The sequence below is a fragment of the Saimiri boliviensis genome, chromosome 2 (genome assembly GCF_048565385.1).
Source record: "Saimiri boliviensis isolate mSaiBol1 chromosome 2, mSaiBol1.pri, whole genome shotgun sequence".
Taxonomy (NCBI): Eukaryota; Metazoa; Chordata; class Mammalia; order Primates; family Cebidae; genus Saimiri; species Saimiri boliviensis.
In genome coordinates this window covers 14,920,327-14,940,213 of record NC_133450.1, presented here as the reverse complement: position 1 = coordinate 14,940,213, position 19,887 = coordinate 14,920,327, and the positions used below count along the sequence as shown (strand labels likewise).

General features: G+C 48.1%; 1 protein-coding gene across 7 annotated transcripts in view; it reads right to left on the bottom strand.

Annotated features, from left to right (window-relative positions):
• DAPK2 (death associated protein kinase 2) overlaps positions 1–19,887 on the bottom strand; it is a 123,412-nt gene that overhangs the window by 19,248 nt on the left and 84,277 nt on the right. For 6 of the 7 annotated variants that reach the window (XM_039469256.2, XM_039469255.2, XM_039469258.2 and 3 more), the window contains 3 exons: positions 10,577–10,706; positions 4,246–4,294; positions 3,397–3,423 (listed from right to left, as the gene is read on the bottom strand). In XM_039469256.2, coding sequence (XP_039325190.1) covers positions 3,397–3,423; positions 4,246–4,294; positions 10,577–10,706 — 206 coding nt within the window. The remainder of the gene's footprint in view (positions 1–3,396; positions 3,424–4,245; positions 4,295–10,576; positions 10,707–19,887) is intronic. The other variant, XM_074392841.1, reaches the window with a different exon arrangement.

Genomic DNA, 19,887 nt, shown 5'->3' with positions numbered 1-19,887 from the left:
ATGGGGATGACGGACTTGGGGAACCCTGCCCCATGACTGCTGCATGGAGCTGGAAGGCTCCCAGCAACACAGCCTGCCCCCTCTGAGCAGTCAACCAGCAGCCTGTTCAACTGAGTCCAATTCAATACACATTCATGGAGCTTCTCCTAAGCACCTCACAGAAAGAAACTCTGTCTTCACGGGACTCGAAAGCGGAGGGGAGAGAAACACAGTGACATGGCTGTTTGTGATTCCCCAGCTGGACAAAGCAAAATATAATAGAAAGCCAGCCAAAGGACAGGGGAGCACAGGAAAGAGGGAGGCCCAGGGCAGCTTCATGGTAGCACAGATATTTACATTGTTTGTGTCTTGAAGAATAAAGAGGTTGTGAGCAGTCAGAAAAGGAGATGGAAAGGCCTTCTGGGTTACAGCAGCAACTTGAGCAGAGCCCACGAGTTTGGAAATAGAGGGGCCATTAGGGACTAGAAAGATCTGTGGGATTCCCCCACAGGGTTTGTCAAGGATGTCATACAAATAATGACTCCTATATCTGTTATCTCCCGACTCATCTTTCAGTTCTTCACGGGATGACTTGGTAGAGGCATGATCCAGCAGTCTCTGGATCCGACGTGCCATTGCCCCAAACTCATTGTGTCCAAACCCCATTCCAAGCACTCCCCTGATGAATGACATAACTTTACAAATGTACCCAAGCTAGAAACACAGGAGTCACCTCGGACCCTTCTTTCTATTCCCTTGCCACATCTGCCTGACCAAAAGCTTTTTGGTTGGTTCCATTTACTAAATATCTCTTGAAAGGCATCCCCATCTTCACAGCCACTTTCCATGGTGGCAGCAAGGTGCACTGGAAAAATTTTGATATTGCAATCCTGGGTTTGAATCCCAGCTCAGCCACTCATTAGCTATGTGAAGCTAGAACCCCTCTGAAATGTAGTTTCCTTGTCTGTAAAATGAAGAAAATAAAATTCCCACCTCACATGATTGTGAAGAATGAATGCATACAAAAGCATTCATGCAATCCTGGCCCACACTAAGGGCTCTGGAATTAATGGCCATTATCACTGTCATTGTGAGAACACAAAAGCCCTCTTTTTCCCTTCCATTTTCCATAGGATCACATCGAAACTCCTCAGCAAGGCAGTAGGAGTTGGTCCTTCCCCATGCTCGGTACATTTCAGCCACACTGAAGGTTTACCGTTTTTTTCTCACACTGTTTCCTTAGCCAGCACAGCCCCTCCTTCCTTCTCCACCCAAGGAATTAACTTCATTCTTTACAATCTAGTTCAAATCAATCCACCAATCATGTGCTCTTCTCCGTCTCTCTCAATAAACCTTCACCAATTCAGCAAACCAGTGGTTCCCCATCTGTGTCTCAAAAAGGTGTGTTCACGCCTCTAGCCTGACTTTGGTCCTACTGGGCGTGAGTTAGGTGTATGGTGTCTTCCACAGACAGGGATTACTAGCAAGCAGGGAAGACCCTCCCCCATGTCAGTATCCTGGTACCTGCCTGGTATGCTGTCTGCCATGGAGGAGACCTCAACAAAGCTGTTAGATTCAAATGAGCCACAAGAAGACTATGTGCTCAGTAGACACTGGGATTCCTTTTTTGTGTGTGTGACAGGGTCTTGCTCTGTTGTCCAGGCTGGAGTGCAGAGGTGCGACTACAACTTACTGCAACTTCTGGGCTCAAGCAATCCTCCTGCATCGGCCTCCCGTAGCTGGGACTACAGATGTGTGACATCACATCCAGCTAATTTTTTTTTGTTTTTTTTGTAGAGATAAGGTTTAGTCATGTTGCCCAGGCTGGTCTCAAACTCCTGAACTCAAGTATCTGCCCACCTCAGCCTTCCAAACTGCTGGGATTACATGGGATTCCTTAATGTTTCAATATGAAAATCAGAGTCCTGAATAAATTAAAGTTTCTAGAGCCACATCTGAATCTGAAACTATAGATCGATCTGAAACTATAGATCGACGGTTCTCAGCCTTCTCTTTGCATGAAATTCAGCTGGAGTTTTAAAAGATACAGATACTAAGGCCCTATCCCTAGCACTTGTGATGTAATAGATCTGGGGTAGGGCCTGTGCCATGGTGGGTATTAAAAGCTCTGCTGTGCAGCCAGGGTTGAGATCCTCTGCTGCAGCTCAGGAGGATCCACCAGGTCACACAGGGCTCCTAGTCCAACTGCTGCTGGGAGAATCAGAGACCTGGCTCACAGGGATCACTGAGAGAATGAGCCCCTCAGCTGCTGAGCACTGGTGCTCCCTGCCCCATCTGGTTGACTCTTACTCCAGTGTGCTATTAAAATAGTATTTTCCATGTGTGACTGTGAAGAGAAAATGGTGGGGAAGGGCCGATGGAATGAACACTCACTTGCCCACTGTGCACGTGCCAGCGTCAGGGCTAGGAAACTTGCACATGTTACTTATTTAGCTTTCACAACATGCCCATGGTGGGAAGTTTGGGATTCCTATTTTTCTGACGAGAAAAACAAGCCCAGAGGTTAAGTCCCTGCCCAAGGCCACGGAAGTGGAAAGAGATAGTATTACAGGACTCCAGCCCCAGAGGTAACTCACCACACACTGGAGCTATGCAGGAAATCTCTGTCTAAGCAACCGAATACTTCAGGGACAGGCAAAGAGGAAAGAGAAGAGAGACAGGAAGAAAAGGGAATCTGGGAAAAAGAGGGAAAACGGGGAAAGAAAGAAGAGGCAAGATTGGGGAGGGCATAAACGGCTTCACAGGGCTGTCCCAAGAGTTCTGAATGAAGGGCCGGGCATGGTGGCTCACGCCTGTTATCTCAGCACTTTGAGAGGCTGAGGGGAGACGATGAGGTCAGGAGTTCGAGACCAGCCTGACCAACATGGTGAAACCCCGTCTCTACTAAAAATACAAAATTAGTCCTGCATGGTGGCACATGCCTGTAGTCCCACCTACTCAGGAGGCTGAGGCAGGAGAATTGCTTGAATCCAGGATCTGGAGGTTGCAGTAAACTGAGATTGTGCCACTGCACTCCAGCCTGGGTGACAGAGCAAGACTCCGTCTCTTAAAAAAAAAAAAAAAAAAAAAAAGAGTTCTGAGAGTCGGAGTGAAAAGTGACATTCTCCAGTACACCTCAGTCTGGGGGAGGCTGGGCAGGGGAACCCTGGCATTCCATAGTAGGAATGCAGACACAGGCTGTGCAGAGCACAGGCTGCACCCCTGGATGTCTGACCCTGGGTCAGATAGATGAAATGGACTCACAGCGCTTAGCCTCAGGCTTCCTGTGTAGACTTAACACATCCGGATTATGGTGAGTACTTAGTAAATGTCAGTCTGTCTGCCTGCCCCTCTCTCATTCCTTCTGGTTCCCCCATATTTAAGCTGAGCCAGAGACCCTGGATCAGAGATACTCACAGGATGTAGGTGATGACGCCTATGCTCCTGTAAAATAAAGAACAGTTGAGTCAGCACCGCCTGGGTCCAATCCCCGACCAGCAAGGGACACCTGCATGGATCTGAGGGGACGAGGTCACTTGCCTCCCCCACAGCAGCTCCTAGATACTGTCTCATGCTCCACACCCCTCTCCATCCCGCCCTTCAGCAGCAGCCTGGGATGTGTTTGGAGTCATTGACCTCTGAACCCTGAGTCTGAGGACCCAAGTTCAAGGTCAGAATCCTGCACTTGCAGGCTGTGTAATTTGGGTAAGTCCCTTACCACCTCTGAGCCCTTTCTCCTTATAAGGATAATGATAACCACCTCACAGGAATGTTAACAGGATTTTAGAAAACCAGGTAACAAAGGTGCTCAGCCAACTGTAAAGAAGCATCCAAATGAAATGAGTGGCATCTGTGCAGAGAACTAATCACTGCAGTATCCACAGGCCTAGCACAGTGCCCCAATTCGTGAACTTTCAGTGACCACTTGGTTGGCTGACTGAGCAAGTTACTGTTACTATTATTTTTAACCTGGCTGGGGCAGGCCTGGGGGTGAGCCTGCACCTCCACCTTGCCTCTCTTCTTGCTCCTCCACTGCTGACAAAGCTCTGACCTGGTCAGGTGCTAACTGGCTTCAGGTCCAGGCCTAGTGGCCCTCCAGCTGCCCTGGTCAAAGGTCTCACACACTGGGGGAGCTGCCAGAGGCTCTGAACGGTGAATGTGGAGTAAGGGGCTTACATGGTTAAGGGGATGTCACCTGGAGCAGGATCTGAGGCCTTCTGCCCTTGGAAGGATCCCTAGGCCACCTGGGTGACCTGTCCAACTTACCACATGTCAGCCTCCAGACCCAGGGGCTCGTAGTTCACAATTTCTGGAGCTGAAAGAGGTCATATTAAAGAGTCAACAGGAGTGTTAACATGAGAGGAGAGATAGTTGTAAGGAATTTTAGGGAATTTGGTACTAACTCTCTCTATCCTGAATTCCCAGGAAGAGTAGAGCAGCAGATAAAGGTGGTCTGCATCTAAGAATTCTGAGGAAAGGAGTTGCCATGGCCCAAATGTTTGTGTTTCCCCAAAATTCATATGTTGACAGCAAATCCCCAATGTAATAGTATGAAGAAGTAGAGTCTTTAGGAGGTGACTAGGTCATGAGAATGGAAACCTCACAAGCAGACCGTACCCTCATAAAGAGGCCTGAGGGCTGGGTGTGGTGGCTCACACCTGTAATCCCAGCACTTTGGGAGGCTGAGGGGGGAGGATTGCTGGAGCCCAGGAGTTGGAGACCAGCCTGGGCAACACAGAGAGACCCCATCTCCACAAAAAATTTTTAAAAATTAGCTGGGCATGGTGGCACATGCCTGTAGTCTAAGGTACTCGGGAAGAGGCTGAGGTAGGAGGACTGCTTGAGCCTGGGAGGTTGAAGCTGTAGTGAGCCATAACTGCACCACTACACTCCAGCCTGGGTGACAGAGTGAGACCCCATTTGAAAAAAAAAAAAAGGAGAGAGAGAGAGAGAAAGAAAAAGAAAAAGAGGCCTGAGAGGGCTTGTTTGCCCCTTTGGTCATTTGATGACTTAGCAAGAAGGCACCATCTATGAAACAGGGTAAACTCTCATCAGGTTCCAACTCTGCTGGCACCTTGACCTTGGACTTCCCATCCTCCAGAACTATGAACAATGAACTTCTGTTGTTTATAAATGACTCACTTTAAGGTATTTCATTAAAGCAACCCAACAGAACTAAGAAAATTGTTGTCTGTTATCCTGGTAAAAACCTTTTACAAACAGGTCTTGAGAGAGAGGAAGGAGAAAAGTACACAGAATACCTGAGAAAGGAAGAGAAGGGTGGGGAAATGAAGGTGCAAAAGGAGAAATAGGGCCTCGGCTATGAGGTCTGCTTTAGAACTCTCTGGTAAAGACCAGTCATGTCAGTGCTGGAAAATGGTGAAAAAGAAGGCAGAGAGGGACTCCACTTTCCTCTGAGTCTGGTCTGAAAGAGGGTACCTCCCACCTGATGAGGAGGTAAATCCTTGGGGTCCTCTGGGACAATGAGCTTAAGGGGCAGCCACGGGAAGATGTCCAGGGACAGGTTCCAGGGCAAGAGCCATCACGTTTGGAGCCATCCATGTACAGGAAGGAGTAGCAGCTGAGCCGATGATGTGATGACCAGGAGAGGGTGCAGAGTCTAGGAGAGAAGGCTCTGCCGAAGAGAGAGGAGGACCAAATCCTCCCCAGAAATCAAGCAGATAATCCTTAGAAAGTGAATGTTGAATTTCATAGCCACCGCAGTGCACAGAATGTCAAGAAGGTACAGGCTGGGCACGGTGACTCACACCTGTAATCCCAGCACTTTGGGAGGCTGAGGCGGGCTGATGACTTGAGGCCAAGAGTTCAAGACCAGCCTGGCCAACATGGCAAAACCCTGTCTCTACTAAGAATACAAAAAAAAAAATTGGCTGGGCATGGTGGTGGTTGCCTATAATCCCAGCTACTTGGGAGGCTGAGGCAGGAGAATCGCTTGAACCTGGGAAATGGAGGTTGCAGTGAGCCAAGATTGTCCAACAAGTTAGGCACAGAAATTTGGACTTTGCCTTATAGCAATGTGACATTGCTGTGACACCCCAACTGTGGTCATTTTTCTAATAATTTATTAGTTTTTATTTTTATTTTTTAAGACGGAGTTTCACTCTTTCTGTCCAGGCTGGAGTGCAATGGCAGGATCTTGGCTCACTGCAAGATCTGCCTCCTGGGTTCAAGTGATTCTCCTGCCTCAACTTCCTGAGTAGTTGGGATCACAGGCACGTACCACCATGCCCAGCTAATTTGGTATTAGTAGAGACGGGTTTCTCCATGTTGGTCAGGCTGGTCTCGAACTCCCGACCTCAGGTGATCCGCCCTTCTTGGCCTCCCAAAGGAAATACAAGGAAGTGGAAGTAAGATTGTAGATGATACTTTCTAAAAGCTTGGCGATCATGGAGGCAAAAGAGAGGGCAGTAGCTTGAGAAGGAGGAAGGACTGAGCCCGTACAAGTGCAAATAGAAAAGGCAGACAGTGGGAAAGTGTGAGTTTATCTAAAACAGTATCAAAACTATTGCATCCACAGCCTATGTCTGCCCTCCTGTCCTCTTGCCTCCCTCTACTTCAAGACACAGGGAACTACTCTCCATGTTTTGCTGATGTTTTAGCTTTATAAAAATGCCGTCTTAAGATAGGGCATGGTGGCTCAGGCCTGTAATCCCAGCACTTTGGGAGGGTGATGGAGGCGAATCAGGTCAGTTCGAGACCAGCCTGGCCAACATGGTGAAACACTGTCTCTATTTAAAAATACAAAAATTAGCCAGACGTGGTGGCAGGCACATGTAATCGCAGCTACTTGGGAGGCTGAGGCAGGAGAATTGCTTGAACCCTGGAGACAGAGGTTGCAGTGAGCTGAGATCGTGCCATTGCACCTCAACCTGGGTAACAAGAGCAAGACTCTGTCTTTAAAAAAAAAATGCTGTCATACAGCATTTGATTTATAGTCACTTTATTTTTTTCACTCAACATTTATGCTTCTAGTGTTTCACTGAATAATCATTTATACTTTTTATATTTTCACTGCTATATAGTAATCCATTGTGTGAATGTTTATCATTTTTTAGTCATTCTCCTCTCAGAGTTCGTGTAAATGGTTTCCATGTTTTAAAATTATTGTAACTGCTGGGCATGGTGGCTCACGCCTGTAATCACAGCACTTTGGGAGACCAAGGCTCGTGGATCACCTGAGGTCAGGAGTTCGAGACCAGCCTGACCAACATGGAGAAACCCCGTCTCTACTAAAAATACAAAAATAAGCCAGGCATGGTGGTGCGTGCCTGTAGTCCTAGGTACTCTGGAGGGAGGCTGAGGCAGAAGAATCACTTTCACCTGGGAGGCAGAGGTTGCAGTGAGCAGAGATGGCACCACTGCACTCCAGCCTGGGTGACAGTGTGAAATTTCTTCTAAAAAAAAAAAAAATTATTGGAACAATTGCTATGGACTTTTTTTTGCATGTGTTTCCTACTGTGCACATGAAAGACTTTCTTTAGGTTAATGATATCTGAAGTTTGGTCTGCAGACCAAACACTGTCACCGGTTCAACAAGATAGGCACAGAAATTTGGACTATGCATTTAGAGACTCATAGCAAGGTGACATTGCTGTGCCATCCAAACTGGTCATTTTTCTAATAATTTATTTGTTTTTATTTCTATTTTTTTTTTGAGACAGAGTTTCACTCTTTTTGCCCAGGATGGAGTGCAATGGCATGATCTTGGCTTACTGCAAGGTCTGCCTCCTGGGTTCAAATGATTCTCCTGCCTCAGCCTCCCAAGTAGCTGGGATTACAGGCACCTAGCACCACATCCAGCTAATTTTTGTATTTTTAGTAGATATGGGGCTTCACCGTGTTGGCCAGGCTGGTCTTGAACTCCTGACCTCAGGTGATCCACCTGCCTTGGCCTCCCAAAGTGCTGAGATTATAGGTGTGAGCCACAGCACCCATCCTATTATTTTGTTTTGTTTTTTTGAGACAGAGTCTCACTGTCATCCAGGCTGGAGTGCAGTGGCACTACCTTGGCTCTTCGCAATTTCTGCCTCCCAGGTTCAAGCAATTCTCCTGCCTCAGCCTCCAGAGTAGCTGGGACTACAGGCACGCACTGCCATGCCTGGTTAATTTTGCTTTTTTTTTTTTTTTTTTTTTTGAGACGGAGTTTTGCTCTTGTTACCCAGGCTGGAGTGCAATGGCGCAATCTCGGCTCACCGCAACCTCCGCTTCCTGGGTTCGGGCAATTCTCCTGCCTCAGCCTCCTGAGCAGCTGCGATTACAGGCACGCGCCACCATGCCCAGCTAATTTTTTGCACCTTTAGTAGAGACGGGGTTTCACCATGTTGACCAGGATGGTCTCGATCTCTTGACCTCGTAATCCACCCGCCTCAGCCTCCCAAAGTGCTGGGATTACAGGCTTGAGCCACCCGGCCAATTTTTTGTATTTTTAGTAGAGATGGGGTTACACCATGTTGGCCAGGCTGGTCTCAAACTCCTAGTGTCAAGTGATCCACCCATCTTGGCCTCCCAAAATACTGCGATTACAGGCATGATCCACTCTGCCCGACCATCATCACATTTTTAGGCAGAAAAATGTTTATATTATTTGCTTAATATTTACTGGTTTCTTTGCTTCTATTACTTCTTGCTTTCAGGCCTCCCTTCAGAGTTCATTTCTTGAATTCAGAAGCACATCTTTTAGAAGGTCTGTTAATGATGGTCTATTGGAGGTAAACTCTATCTATATCAATGTTTTGGGTTTTTTGTTCTTAATTGTTCTTTTTTGTTTTTCTTAAATCTTTTGCCTTTTTTTTCAGACAGGGTCTCACTCTGTTATGCAGGCTAGAGTGCAATGGCGTGATCTCGGCTCACGGCAACCTCTGCCCCCCAGGTTCAAATGATCCTCTCGCCTCAGCCTCCCAAGTAGCTGGGATTACCTGTATGCACCACCACACTTGGCTAATTTTTGTTTATTTAGTAGAGACAGGGTTTTACCATGTTGGCCAGGGTGGTCTTGAACTCCTGACCTCAAGTGATTCACTCGCCTCAACCTCCCAAAGTGCTGGGACTACAGGCAAGAGCCACCATGCCTGGCCTCATTCTTGAGATATATTTTTTCTGGGCACACAATTATGGGTTTATTTTTTATTTTTCCTCAGCTCTTTGAAGATAAAATTCCACTGGATACTGGCTTCCATTGTTGTTTTGAGAAATATGTTGTGGATCTTATTATTGTTCTTTTGTAGGTATTTGTCTTGTCTTTTCTCTGACTGCTTTGTCTTGGTACCCTTCAGTTTCACTCTAATGCGTCCAGGTAAGATTTCTGTCCTTTCTGTGTCTGTGAATGCATGGATGCAGTTCTGAAAACTCTCAGCCATTCTCTTCAAATAGTGCTTCTACTTTTTTTTTTTTTTTTTTTTTTTTTTTTTGTCTCTATTTCCACCTTTTAGAATGCCAAAGTGACCTGTGATTGGCTTCCTCTTTCTACGCTCTTTCGCTCATCCTCTCTTCATATTTCTATGTCTCTGTCACTGTACAGTTTTCTTAGAGAGACAACCTGGCATAATGGGAAGAACACAGGTTTGGCTGTTGGCTGGTTCTATATTTGCATCTCAGCTCCATGGCCTTGTGTTGCCTTGAACAAGGCACTTGTTGGAGAAAATAACGAACCCTGCTTCAGGAAGCCATTTGAGGATAATTAAGACAATGTCTGCAGAGCATGAGACATAGTGCCTGGCACACAGCAAGGGCTCCCTGCCCTGGGGTCTGTGGGGTCTCTGAGCAGCATTCTATAGTGGCTGCAGAGCCCGAAAATCCATCAGGTGGCTGGTCTGATACATTCTGTCTCTTTTTGATTTGACTGTGGTCAGAAGTTTTAGCATCCAGATGTTGAGGACATCATGCCCGCCCTCTATCTCCAAGACCACTCCAACTCCCGCAGCAGATAAGCAGATGGTGGTTCTCAGTGCTCATTCCTTCCCTCCCTACAGGCTGTTTCTTCATGACCCCAACCTCTGGCCCAAGCCCTATAAGGAGGCTTCTGGGGTACAGAATGGGCAGGGGCCTGGGCCAAGGGTGGGAGAAACAGAGGGAAGAGAAAGCAGCCAGGGCCCCACGGGAGCTGGGCACCCCCATACATGAATAAAGCCAGGCATAGAGGAGAGGCGAGTGGGTGGATTTGGTATTTGGCAGATGATTTCCTTTTTCTTTTTCAGGAAATGAAAAGCTAGTTCAGAGAAGGTTGAGTTTATGGGAATTCAAGAGGGCGAGGTATTTTTAAATCTTCATAAGAATAAACTCAACTAAGAGCAAGAGGTGGGGCCAGTGCTGCAAGGTTTTAACAGCCTAGGCTGTAACCCCACTGAGAGCCACAGGGCCCCACTCAGCCCTTACCCTACTGAGCACTCAAAGCCTACACCTGGGCCCTCACCCACAGGCCCAACAAGACATTTCCTCCCCCACCCATTAGGTTTCTAGCGATGTCCCAAGGCATCATCTCTTTGCCCAGAGTCCATGGCCCCAGACACAGGTTTCTTCCCGGGATCTCTACCTTTGATGCCAGATTCTTAGCTGAGAGAGGAACAAGCCTAAAACTCACCCACAAATTCTGGCGTCCCAAAAATGTTCTTAAATTCAACTCCATCTTCTATTTCGTGAGCCAGACCAAAGTCAATCAGCTTGATATGTGGAATGGGAATATTCTTGTCTAACAACATAATGTTTTCTGGCTGGACAACAAAAAGAAAAAAAAAAAGGAAGGAAAGAAGAGACGGTAATTAAAGCCTAGTTTATGTTTTGGCTTTGGGGTTTGGGGTGGGACTTGGTGTTCTTTTTAGGAGACTGAAACAGCATAAACTCTTCCTTGTTTTAGTGTCCTCAGTCTTCTCTGTGAACTCAAAGACAGGCAAAGCATTGAGGGCACGGCCTGGGTTTTACTAAACCTTCTGCTCACAGCAGAACTGAAGACTCCAGCCTTCATCTCTCTTCTGTCCCTGAGTGGCAGATCCCTTTAACACCATGCCTCTGTTTTCCCATCTGTCCAATGGGGTCAATGAGAGACTTGCAGCATTTCCTGTAAACAGACACAGCACTGCTGTGTGAGTGTGAGAAGGGCGGGGACGTCCCTGGTTAGCCTCTGTTTATACTCGGCTTACTGACCTTGGTCTTCCTGACCACCTCTTTCCCCTGGCCAGCCAACTTCCTGTTGACAACATTCCCCTTCTCTGGACTAATCGTGTGGCCCACGTTTCGCTAGGTGTTTAACTAATTTTGGTCCTTAGCAGGACACGGGAAAAAATGCACCCGATTTCCAGGGAAAATACCAGCTGCTCAGGCTATTTCCAGCTCAGCAAGCAGCTGCCAGGTCTGACACAACAATGAAGGTGGGTGCGGGGTAGGGGACAGCCCCTCACACACCCATGGGCCTGGCCCTTGCACACCCGGACTCCCAGTTAGGCCGCAGTGGGAACCTGACCTCTCCCTTCTCACTTCTACTCAACCACTCAGACTACAAGCCCCTTCTGCTTCACCCACTTTCTCCCACTCCACACAACTTTCCTTTGCGCCATGCTACAGGAAATGTCCTGAAAACGCACATCCACACAAAATCTGTATACGAATGTTCACAGGAGCATATTCACAATAGCCCTAAAGGGGAAACAATGAATGAATGGATAAACAAGATGTGAACACCCATATCACATCTGAATCCACATGTGAATGCTGCTTGGCCATAAAAAGGAATCAAGTTAAAGAAATAAGTAAAAAGGAATAAAGTACTGCCAGGCACGATGGCTCACGCCTGTAATCCCAGCACTTTGGGAGGCTGAGGTGGGTAAAGAACATGGCAAAAACCCCGTCTCTGATAAAAATACAAAAATTAGCCAGGTGTGGTGGTGTGCGCCGGTAGTCCCAGCTACTCAGGAGGGTGAGACAGGAGAATTACTTAAACCCAGGAGGTGGAGGTTGCAGTGAGCCGAGATTGCAACCACTACACTCCAGCCTGGGTAACAGAGTGAGTCTCTGTCTCAAAAAAATAATAAAAATAAAATAAATAAAATTAAAAAGGAATGAAGTACTGATACCTGCTACAGCAGCAATGAACCTTGAAAACATTATGCTAAGGGAAAGAACCAGTCACAAAAGACAAAAAATATTCCATTTATACAAAATACCCAGCATAGGCAAATCCACAGAGACAGAAAGTAGATGAGTAGTCGCCTAGGACTAGGGAAGTGGTGAGATGGGGAGTACATGGTTTCTTTTCTATTTTCTATAAATGATGGTGGTGTTTGTTACATAACTTTGTAAATGGTACACATTAGCGAGTAAATTGTGTAGTATGTGAATTATATCTTCATTAAGCTATTAAATATTTAAGAAAATTAAACATCCCTGTTTCTCAAAGCACTGAAGAGTTTCCATACCTTGCACCTTTGCTCACGCCATCTGCTCTACCCAGAAAGGCTTCTGTTAAGTCTCTGACCATTGAAATCCTAGCCGGGCTTCAAAGTCTAACTCAACCCACTGTGTTCTAGAAGACCTTCCTCAGCAAGCCTGAGCACCCTCCACACCCCCAGGAGTGAGCCCCACCCGCTCCAGCCCTCATCAGGCTTATTTGAACCTTTCTGTTATGACATTTGGCATGCTTTCTCTTGTCTCGCAGTCCATTGCTGATTTTTTGCCATAGCTCCCCAACCAGAGCTGTCCTCAGTGGGAGGGAGGATTCAGATCTTTGCAGCTTTGCCCTTGCAGTGTGGAGCACAGCAGCTGACGTGCTGAGGGTGACCCTGTCAGCTGAACTGATACTGAATCTGGACGGATGCCTTCCCCCGGTGCCCCTGGCTGCCTATGGTCTCTGTGACCTTCCAACTGGAATCTTCCACTCAAAGGAGCTGGCTGAGGCCTTCCTCCACTTTTTTTCCTTTTTTTTAAAAAAAACAAACAAACAAAAAAAACAAAAAACAAAAAAAAAACCACACATTTCCTTTTGCTTTTTTTTTTTTTTTTTTTTTTTTTTTGGCTTATTTATTCTTCTTCCCCTCTGGAGATTACTCTCAACACTGTTTTGAAAATGTGTCCAGTCTTTCCCCAAGGGAGAGCAAATCCTTAGGCTATACAGAAAGGAGCATGAGGGTGGGAGAGGTCAGCTCATGATTTGGATAAAATCCAGGAAGGTGGCTCCACTCTAGCACCCCTGACCCACCCATTGGGGGCTGTCAGGCACGATGCGCAGGTCAGGGGTGCTAGAGTGGAGTGTCCTGGCACCCCATGCAGTGAGCTACACCCTCTCTTCTGTCCACCATCTCAAGGGCAGGCAGTTGCACCGTTTTCTTAAGAACTTCTCATCTCTTCCAGGGAAAAAAAAACCCCGAGACATCCCTCCGGTTCTGAAGGGCCATGGCCCTCCTGACCACCATAGCTAAGGTCCAGGACACCACTACACACACCACGCTGAATGGGGGTGGGAGCCACAGTGGGCAGAGATGGAAATACCAGACCTGGTGATCTCCAGAACCGTGGGGCAGCAGGGATGAGATGGTGAAGGGGAAGAACTGAGGATGAAATTTCCAAGGCAATCCTGACAGATGAGACGTCTCCTTTCTCACATCCGCTCACCTCTGTGGAACACAGTCCAGGAGAGATGGTTTCTCCTCTGGCCTATAAGAACTCAGGGCAGGCCGGGCACAGTAGCTTATGCGTGTAATCCCAGCACTTTGGGAGGTTGAGGCAGGGGGATCACCTGAGGTCAGAAGTTCGAGACCAGCCTGGCCTACGTGGTGAAGTCCCATCTCTACTAAGAAGACAAAAATGAGCCGGGTGTGGTGGCACACACCTGTAATCCCAGCTACTCAGGAGACTGAGATGGGAGACTCACTTGAACCCAGGAGGCGGAGGCTGCAGTGAGCTAGATCATACCACTGCACTCCAGCCTGGGCCACAGAGTGAGACTCTGTCTCAAAAACAACGACAACAACAACAACAAAACAAAAAATATAAAACAAAAAAAAAGAACCTCAGGGCAAGGCCATGTTTCCCCACCTGAGTCCCATCTGTCCTCAGCCCCACCCCAAGAACCTATCACACAACAGATGACTTCTCTCCTGCTTGGAACACTCGCTGCACTGCCCCTGCTCCAAACCTGGCTAGTTCCTATCCACATTTCAGTAAAGGAAGCACCTCATCCAGAAGGTCTTCCCTGCTCTTTCCCTACCACCTCCCCACTTCCCAAAGTACCCTGTAATACCCGAATGTAGTGCTTCTTACTCTGACAAGCTTGTCTGCTTACTTATCTGTCTCCCTTTACTGGGTTGCCCAAGGGTTTTGTTCCTGTCAATCCAGGAGATTGGGATAGAGCCTGATATCCAGCAGGTACTCAATAAATATGCCCTGAGTGAAGACAGGTGCCACCGATTAAGCCCCTGCAATCAATATACAGGACTCAGTGCTAAGCAAATGTGACATACTTTATACTTCATTGAACTCTCAACTACCTCACATGATGGCTGTTATTATTCCTCTTTTACAAAAAAAGAAAGAAAGAAAGAAACCAAAACTGTCTAGCTGTGGCGGCTGACGCCCTGAGACATCTCTGACATCCCAGAACTTTTGGAGGCAGAGGCAGGAGAATCGCTTAAGCCCAGGAGTTCAAGACCAGATAGGACAACATGGCAAAAACCTGTCTTTACAAAAAAAATTTTAAAAGTTACCCAAGCATGGCTGTATGCAGTGGCTCAAGTCTGTAATCCTAGCACTTTGGGAGGCTAAGTTGGGCGGATCACGAGATCAAGAGATCAAGACCATCCTGGTCACAATGGGGAAACCCCATCTCTACTGAAATATACAAAAAATTAGCTGGGCATGGTGTCATGAGCCTGTAATCTCAGCTACTCAGGAGGCTAAGGCAGGAGAATCGCTTGAACTTGGGAGGCAGAGGTTGCAGTGAGCCGAGATTGTGCCACTGTACTCCATGTACTCCAGCCTGGGTGACAGAGAGAGACACTGTCTCAAAAAAATAATTATTTTATATATATATATATATATATGTGTGTGTGTGTGTATATATATATATATATATATATATATATATATATATATCTCCCAGAGAGAAGCAGCAATGCCACGTGGGACTAGCAACCTGGAGCAACCTTGTGCCTGGGTCAGACACAGCTGTTTTCCTCCTCTGGCACCTTCGTCCCACCCCAGGGTGCCTTCTCTTCTGGTGATACTCCCACATGAGTGAGTAGCCCCAGACATCATCCCTGGCCTCAGGAGCTCCTGAGCAGGAAGTCCTCATTTCAGATGAGAAAACGGAGGTCCTGGTAGGGTGAACACCCAAGCTGTGTCTGGATAAAGAGATGTAGGGGGTTTCAGGCTGGAAGGTGGCTGTGGGGCAGCAGGAACACTCTGTCGGGTGGTTAGGACCTGGGTTCTCGACCCCACCTTCACTCACTTATTGGACCATTTGGACCACATATACCTCCAGACTCAGACCTGCCCTGATTGGGAGTAAACAGAGGCCATGGCTCCCTGCCATCCAACAATGTGTCTGCTTCCTTCCCAGGCCATTGAGGTGACTCTAGGCTGGCCAGAGGATTTGGGCCCTCAAATCTGAAGCTCCTCCTGCTTTCAGACAGGTTTCCTTCTTGCTGTCCCAAGCTCCACTACTGGCCTCATGACAGCCAGGACAGAGGGCAGGGACTAACATTTACAGCATATTTACTAAGCCAAATGCTTGTGCTTGTGCTCTAGGTGATCCTTGCAGCCACCCCGAGTGATAGGTGCTGTTATCAACTCCGTTTCACAGATGAGAAAGTGGAGGCTCACAGAGCGAAATGATTTGCCCATGGTGCAACAGCTTGTAATGTCATATCAGCAGGGAGCAGCGGGGTGGGGCTTCCCTAGCAGTCCAATCCCCTTCTCTCTAGCACATCACTGAGTCTGGTTAAATATCTTCAGTGGTCCCACTGACCAGCAGAGAAACCCAAATGCCCCACCTGATATTTGAGGTAGTCGAGGCACTGACCGCCCCAGGCTCTTTCCAGCCCCACCACCCATCCCTTGCCTGTACCTGCTCTCCCGGCAGATGTCCAGAACGACATCTCAACTCCATCCTTCACTCTGGCTGTTTCTTGCTTGGAATGCCTGTCTAGTCCTCTTCATTTTCAGAGCATCTTCCCCCTCAACCCTACCTCCTCTTACTCCCTTACTTAAGAGAGAGAATCTTTTTCTTTCTTTTTTTTTTTTTTTAAAGAGAGGAGATGTTGCCCAAATTGGATTTAAACTCCTGGGCTCAAACGATCCTCCCTGCTCAGCCTCCTGAGTAGTTAGGATTACAGATGTGAGCCACCCTGACACCCAGCTAACTCCCTAACTTTTCACTGAGCTTCCCCCGACCCTGTGCCCTAACACCTCAGTGTTGATGACGCTGGCCTGCTGGCAGTTCTAAGTTGTAGGCTGTCTCTCTCACAGGTGATGCCACTTTCCTAGGTGGCAGACTTTTCTCCCAGAAAATTCAAATTGGTTTTAAGGTTCCTAGCATCCCCTGTGGCGTCTTGCATCCTGCATTTTCCATTAATATTTCAGGGCATGAACTGAAATAATCCGGGGCCAGAGGCTCCTCCTTTTCTGCCCCACGGAGACCCCGCACCACCACTAGGGGCTCCAGCGTGCACTCCTCCCAGAGGGCTGTGATGGGGATGGAGCAGGAGGGAACAGGACTAAGGGAGGGTCTGAAAGGAAGCTAAGGGCAGCAAAGTAGCAGTTCCCCAAGGATTTAGTCTAAACTCTGCTTCCTCCTTCCCACAACAGAGCAGGGTGGTGAAAAGGAGGGCAGGCCTGCAGACTGGAAAACTGCCGATCCAGCTCCACCACCCAAGGCTGTGTGAGCTTAAGCAGGCCATTTCCTTTCTCTCCACCTCAGCCCCCCAACTCTAGGCCAGGGAGTGGATGACATCCAAAGCCCCTTCAAGCTCTAGGCTCTGCAGTTTCAAGATGGCATAACCTCCCAGGCTGGCTGGGAAAATTCCCACTGCTTTGGGCTCTAAAGCAGGATGTGTAAAGGCGCAGGTCTCCTGGCCCCAGGTCAGGAAGGAAGAACAGGCTGCTGCAAACACAGGCTGCCGGGTCCAAGCCAGAGTGCCCTCTGGGGCAGTCCGATCCTATCCATACTCCCTGCTCCTGCCATTCTCCTTTAGCTTTATTTACTTCAATGAAATACTTCACCCACACACCTGACCTCACCTCCAAAGCATGGCTGAAGGGAGGGGTCACATTCCCGCAGGTGTCGCCATTGCCTAGCCCAGGGCCTGCCTGCCACCAGGTGGCAGAAATATCCTTGCTTGTCAAAACAAACTCACCCAGCTCATCCCCCCAGTGAGGTACCCATGGGCGAGGCCAACATGCTCCTTTGTGTCCTGGGGGATCTGGCTAGAGGTGCCTGCTGTGGTGCCGACCAGAAGCTGGTCATCTGGTGGGGGACCCATGGCCCGTGGGCCCAGCACAGCATTCCCTGAAGCCTGAGCAGGACAAAGACACCCTTGAGGGGCTATGCAGTAAAGTACAAAAGATGAAGCCTTACAGTCAGGCCAGTCTGGGTTCAAATCCCAGCTCTGCCATTCACAATATGAAAATTGGATAAAGACACTGGAGCTCTGAGAGCCTCATCTATAAAATGGGGGCAATACCTACTAATGAGGGCATGGGGTTGCTCTGTGATTGAGAGAGATGGTTTATGTAAGGAGCAGCACCCAGTGAGATTTCAGAGAACAGCAGCTATGTTTGCTCATTCTTTTCTGGGATGCAGCATTGACAGTCATCCCTGGGAGCTCCGACCAAATCCCCATTGAATGGTGAATCACTTGCACTCAGCTGAAGAGCATGCCCTTTCACACAGCCACCTCCTCCTCCCCACTCAGCTTATTTTTCCCTCCTCTCACCCCATTTCACCCCCAGACTCCCAATGTTGCGGCTGCAAGGGATCTCAGAGATCATTTAGTCCCTTCATGTCAGAGCAGCTCAGAGACGTCAAGAAACTACAAAGGTCACTCCCAGCCTGGTGCCCTTTTCGGATGTCCATGTGGCCTGCCTGCTGCTAAGTGAGGCTGCTCTTCTCATCAAAGCAAAGGCCTCGCCAGGGCTGTGCTGTGGGGACAAAGAACCTGCCTACCAATCTTCACTGGCCGTGTCAAGCACAGCCCCAGATTATTCAGGTAGCACTGGGCAACCTGAGAAAGGAAAGCCGCTCCATGCCAGGCCTCTGTGGACAGGTTTCCAGGGTGCTTGGCTCCCTCTCCTCGCACACTGTAGATGGGACCACAGGCAGCCCCTCCCCACAAGTCTCCAGGCTGGCCCATGCCCATTGCCTGCCTCTGTGTGGTATTCAAGGCCCTCCTGCCCCACCTCCTAGCCACTGCCAGCTTCCCCTCTGCTCCATCCCTACTGCCTCTTCATCACCCCATCGCACCCTGAAGTTCACTCTGCTGGAACAGGCTTCCTGACAAGTTCCTGCTCCCCCTCCCCACCCAGTTCCAACACCCACTGGAACTTCTTCTGAGACCTCCCTCCCCTCCAACACACACAGAGCCAGCTGTACTACAATTCCTTCCTTACATGTCCTGTCGCCACTGTACTAAATCCCCATGAGGGAGGACAGGGGCCTTGTCTTTCATTTCCATCCCCAGCACCCAAGAGTGGCTCGCATTATAGCAGGTGCCCAGTTATTGTTTGCTGGACAAATAAAGACATGGCCCAATGCAGTCACACGTGCATATCTCGCACATCCTGCTTTTGGAGAACATAGAGAAAAAAAATGTTTAACTAACTTATGGTTCCACAGGCTGTACAGGAAGCATAGTGGCTTTGCTTCTGGAGAGGCCTCAAGAAACTTACAATCATGGCAGAGAACATAGAAAATGGCTAAGTGCGCATGCCTTGGAATCTGGGTTTGGATCACAGTTCTGCCATGTACCAGCAGCCTGACACTGGGCAAGTTATTGAACCTCTCTCAGCATAGGTTTCTCACCTATGAGTCAGGAATAACAATCACAAAACCTACCTCAAGAGGGTCACTAAGAGGATCAAACAAGGCATATAAAGTGGCCTATAGGTGTAATCGTCATTTCCTTAATGATTTCCCTCCCTCCCAGAATGAGAATCTTTATCATCTGCCCATTGAACTCCTAACCACCTCTTCTGTATTTTCCAGGTAAGACATGAAAGGGCCTTGGGCATCTGTGTGTGTGCTTAGTTTTTACTAACACATTCACTCATTCATTCATTCATCCATTCACTCATTTGTTCAATATTGAGTAACTTAGCATGTGCCAGGCACTAGGTAGCAGAAAGCGACTCATTGTGTTTGATGCTCACAGAAGTTTGTACAAAGGGCCAGGCACAATGGCTCATGCCTATAATCTCAGCACTTTGGGAGGCTGAGGCAGGCAGATCACCTGAGGTCAGGAGTTCGAGACCAGCCTGGCCAACATGCTGAAACCCTGTCTCTACTAAAAATACAAACATTAGCCGGGTGTGGTGACGGGCACCTGTAATCCCAGCTACTTGGGAGGCTGAGGCAGGAGAATTGTTTGAACCTGGGAGGTGGAGGTGGCAATGAGCTGAGTTCATGCCACTGCACCCCAGCCTAGGAGACAGAGAAAGATTCCATCTCAAAAAAAAAAAAAGTTTGTACAAAGAACAACGGGAGCAGAGAGGCAGATTCGTTCTTAGATATGCTTTTCCGAGGTGGCAAGGATGGTGAAGGTGTTCTGGAGGAAATGGCATCTCTGTTGGACCTTGAATGATTAGCAGGAAGTCCATGAGCAAAAAAAAAAAAAAAAAAAAAAAAAGAGCAGCAGCATCCAGGATGAGAATAGCACAAACAGAGGAGAAGAAAGGCCAGGATATATATCT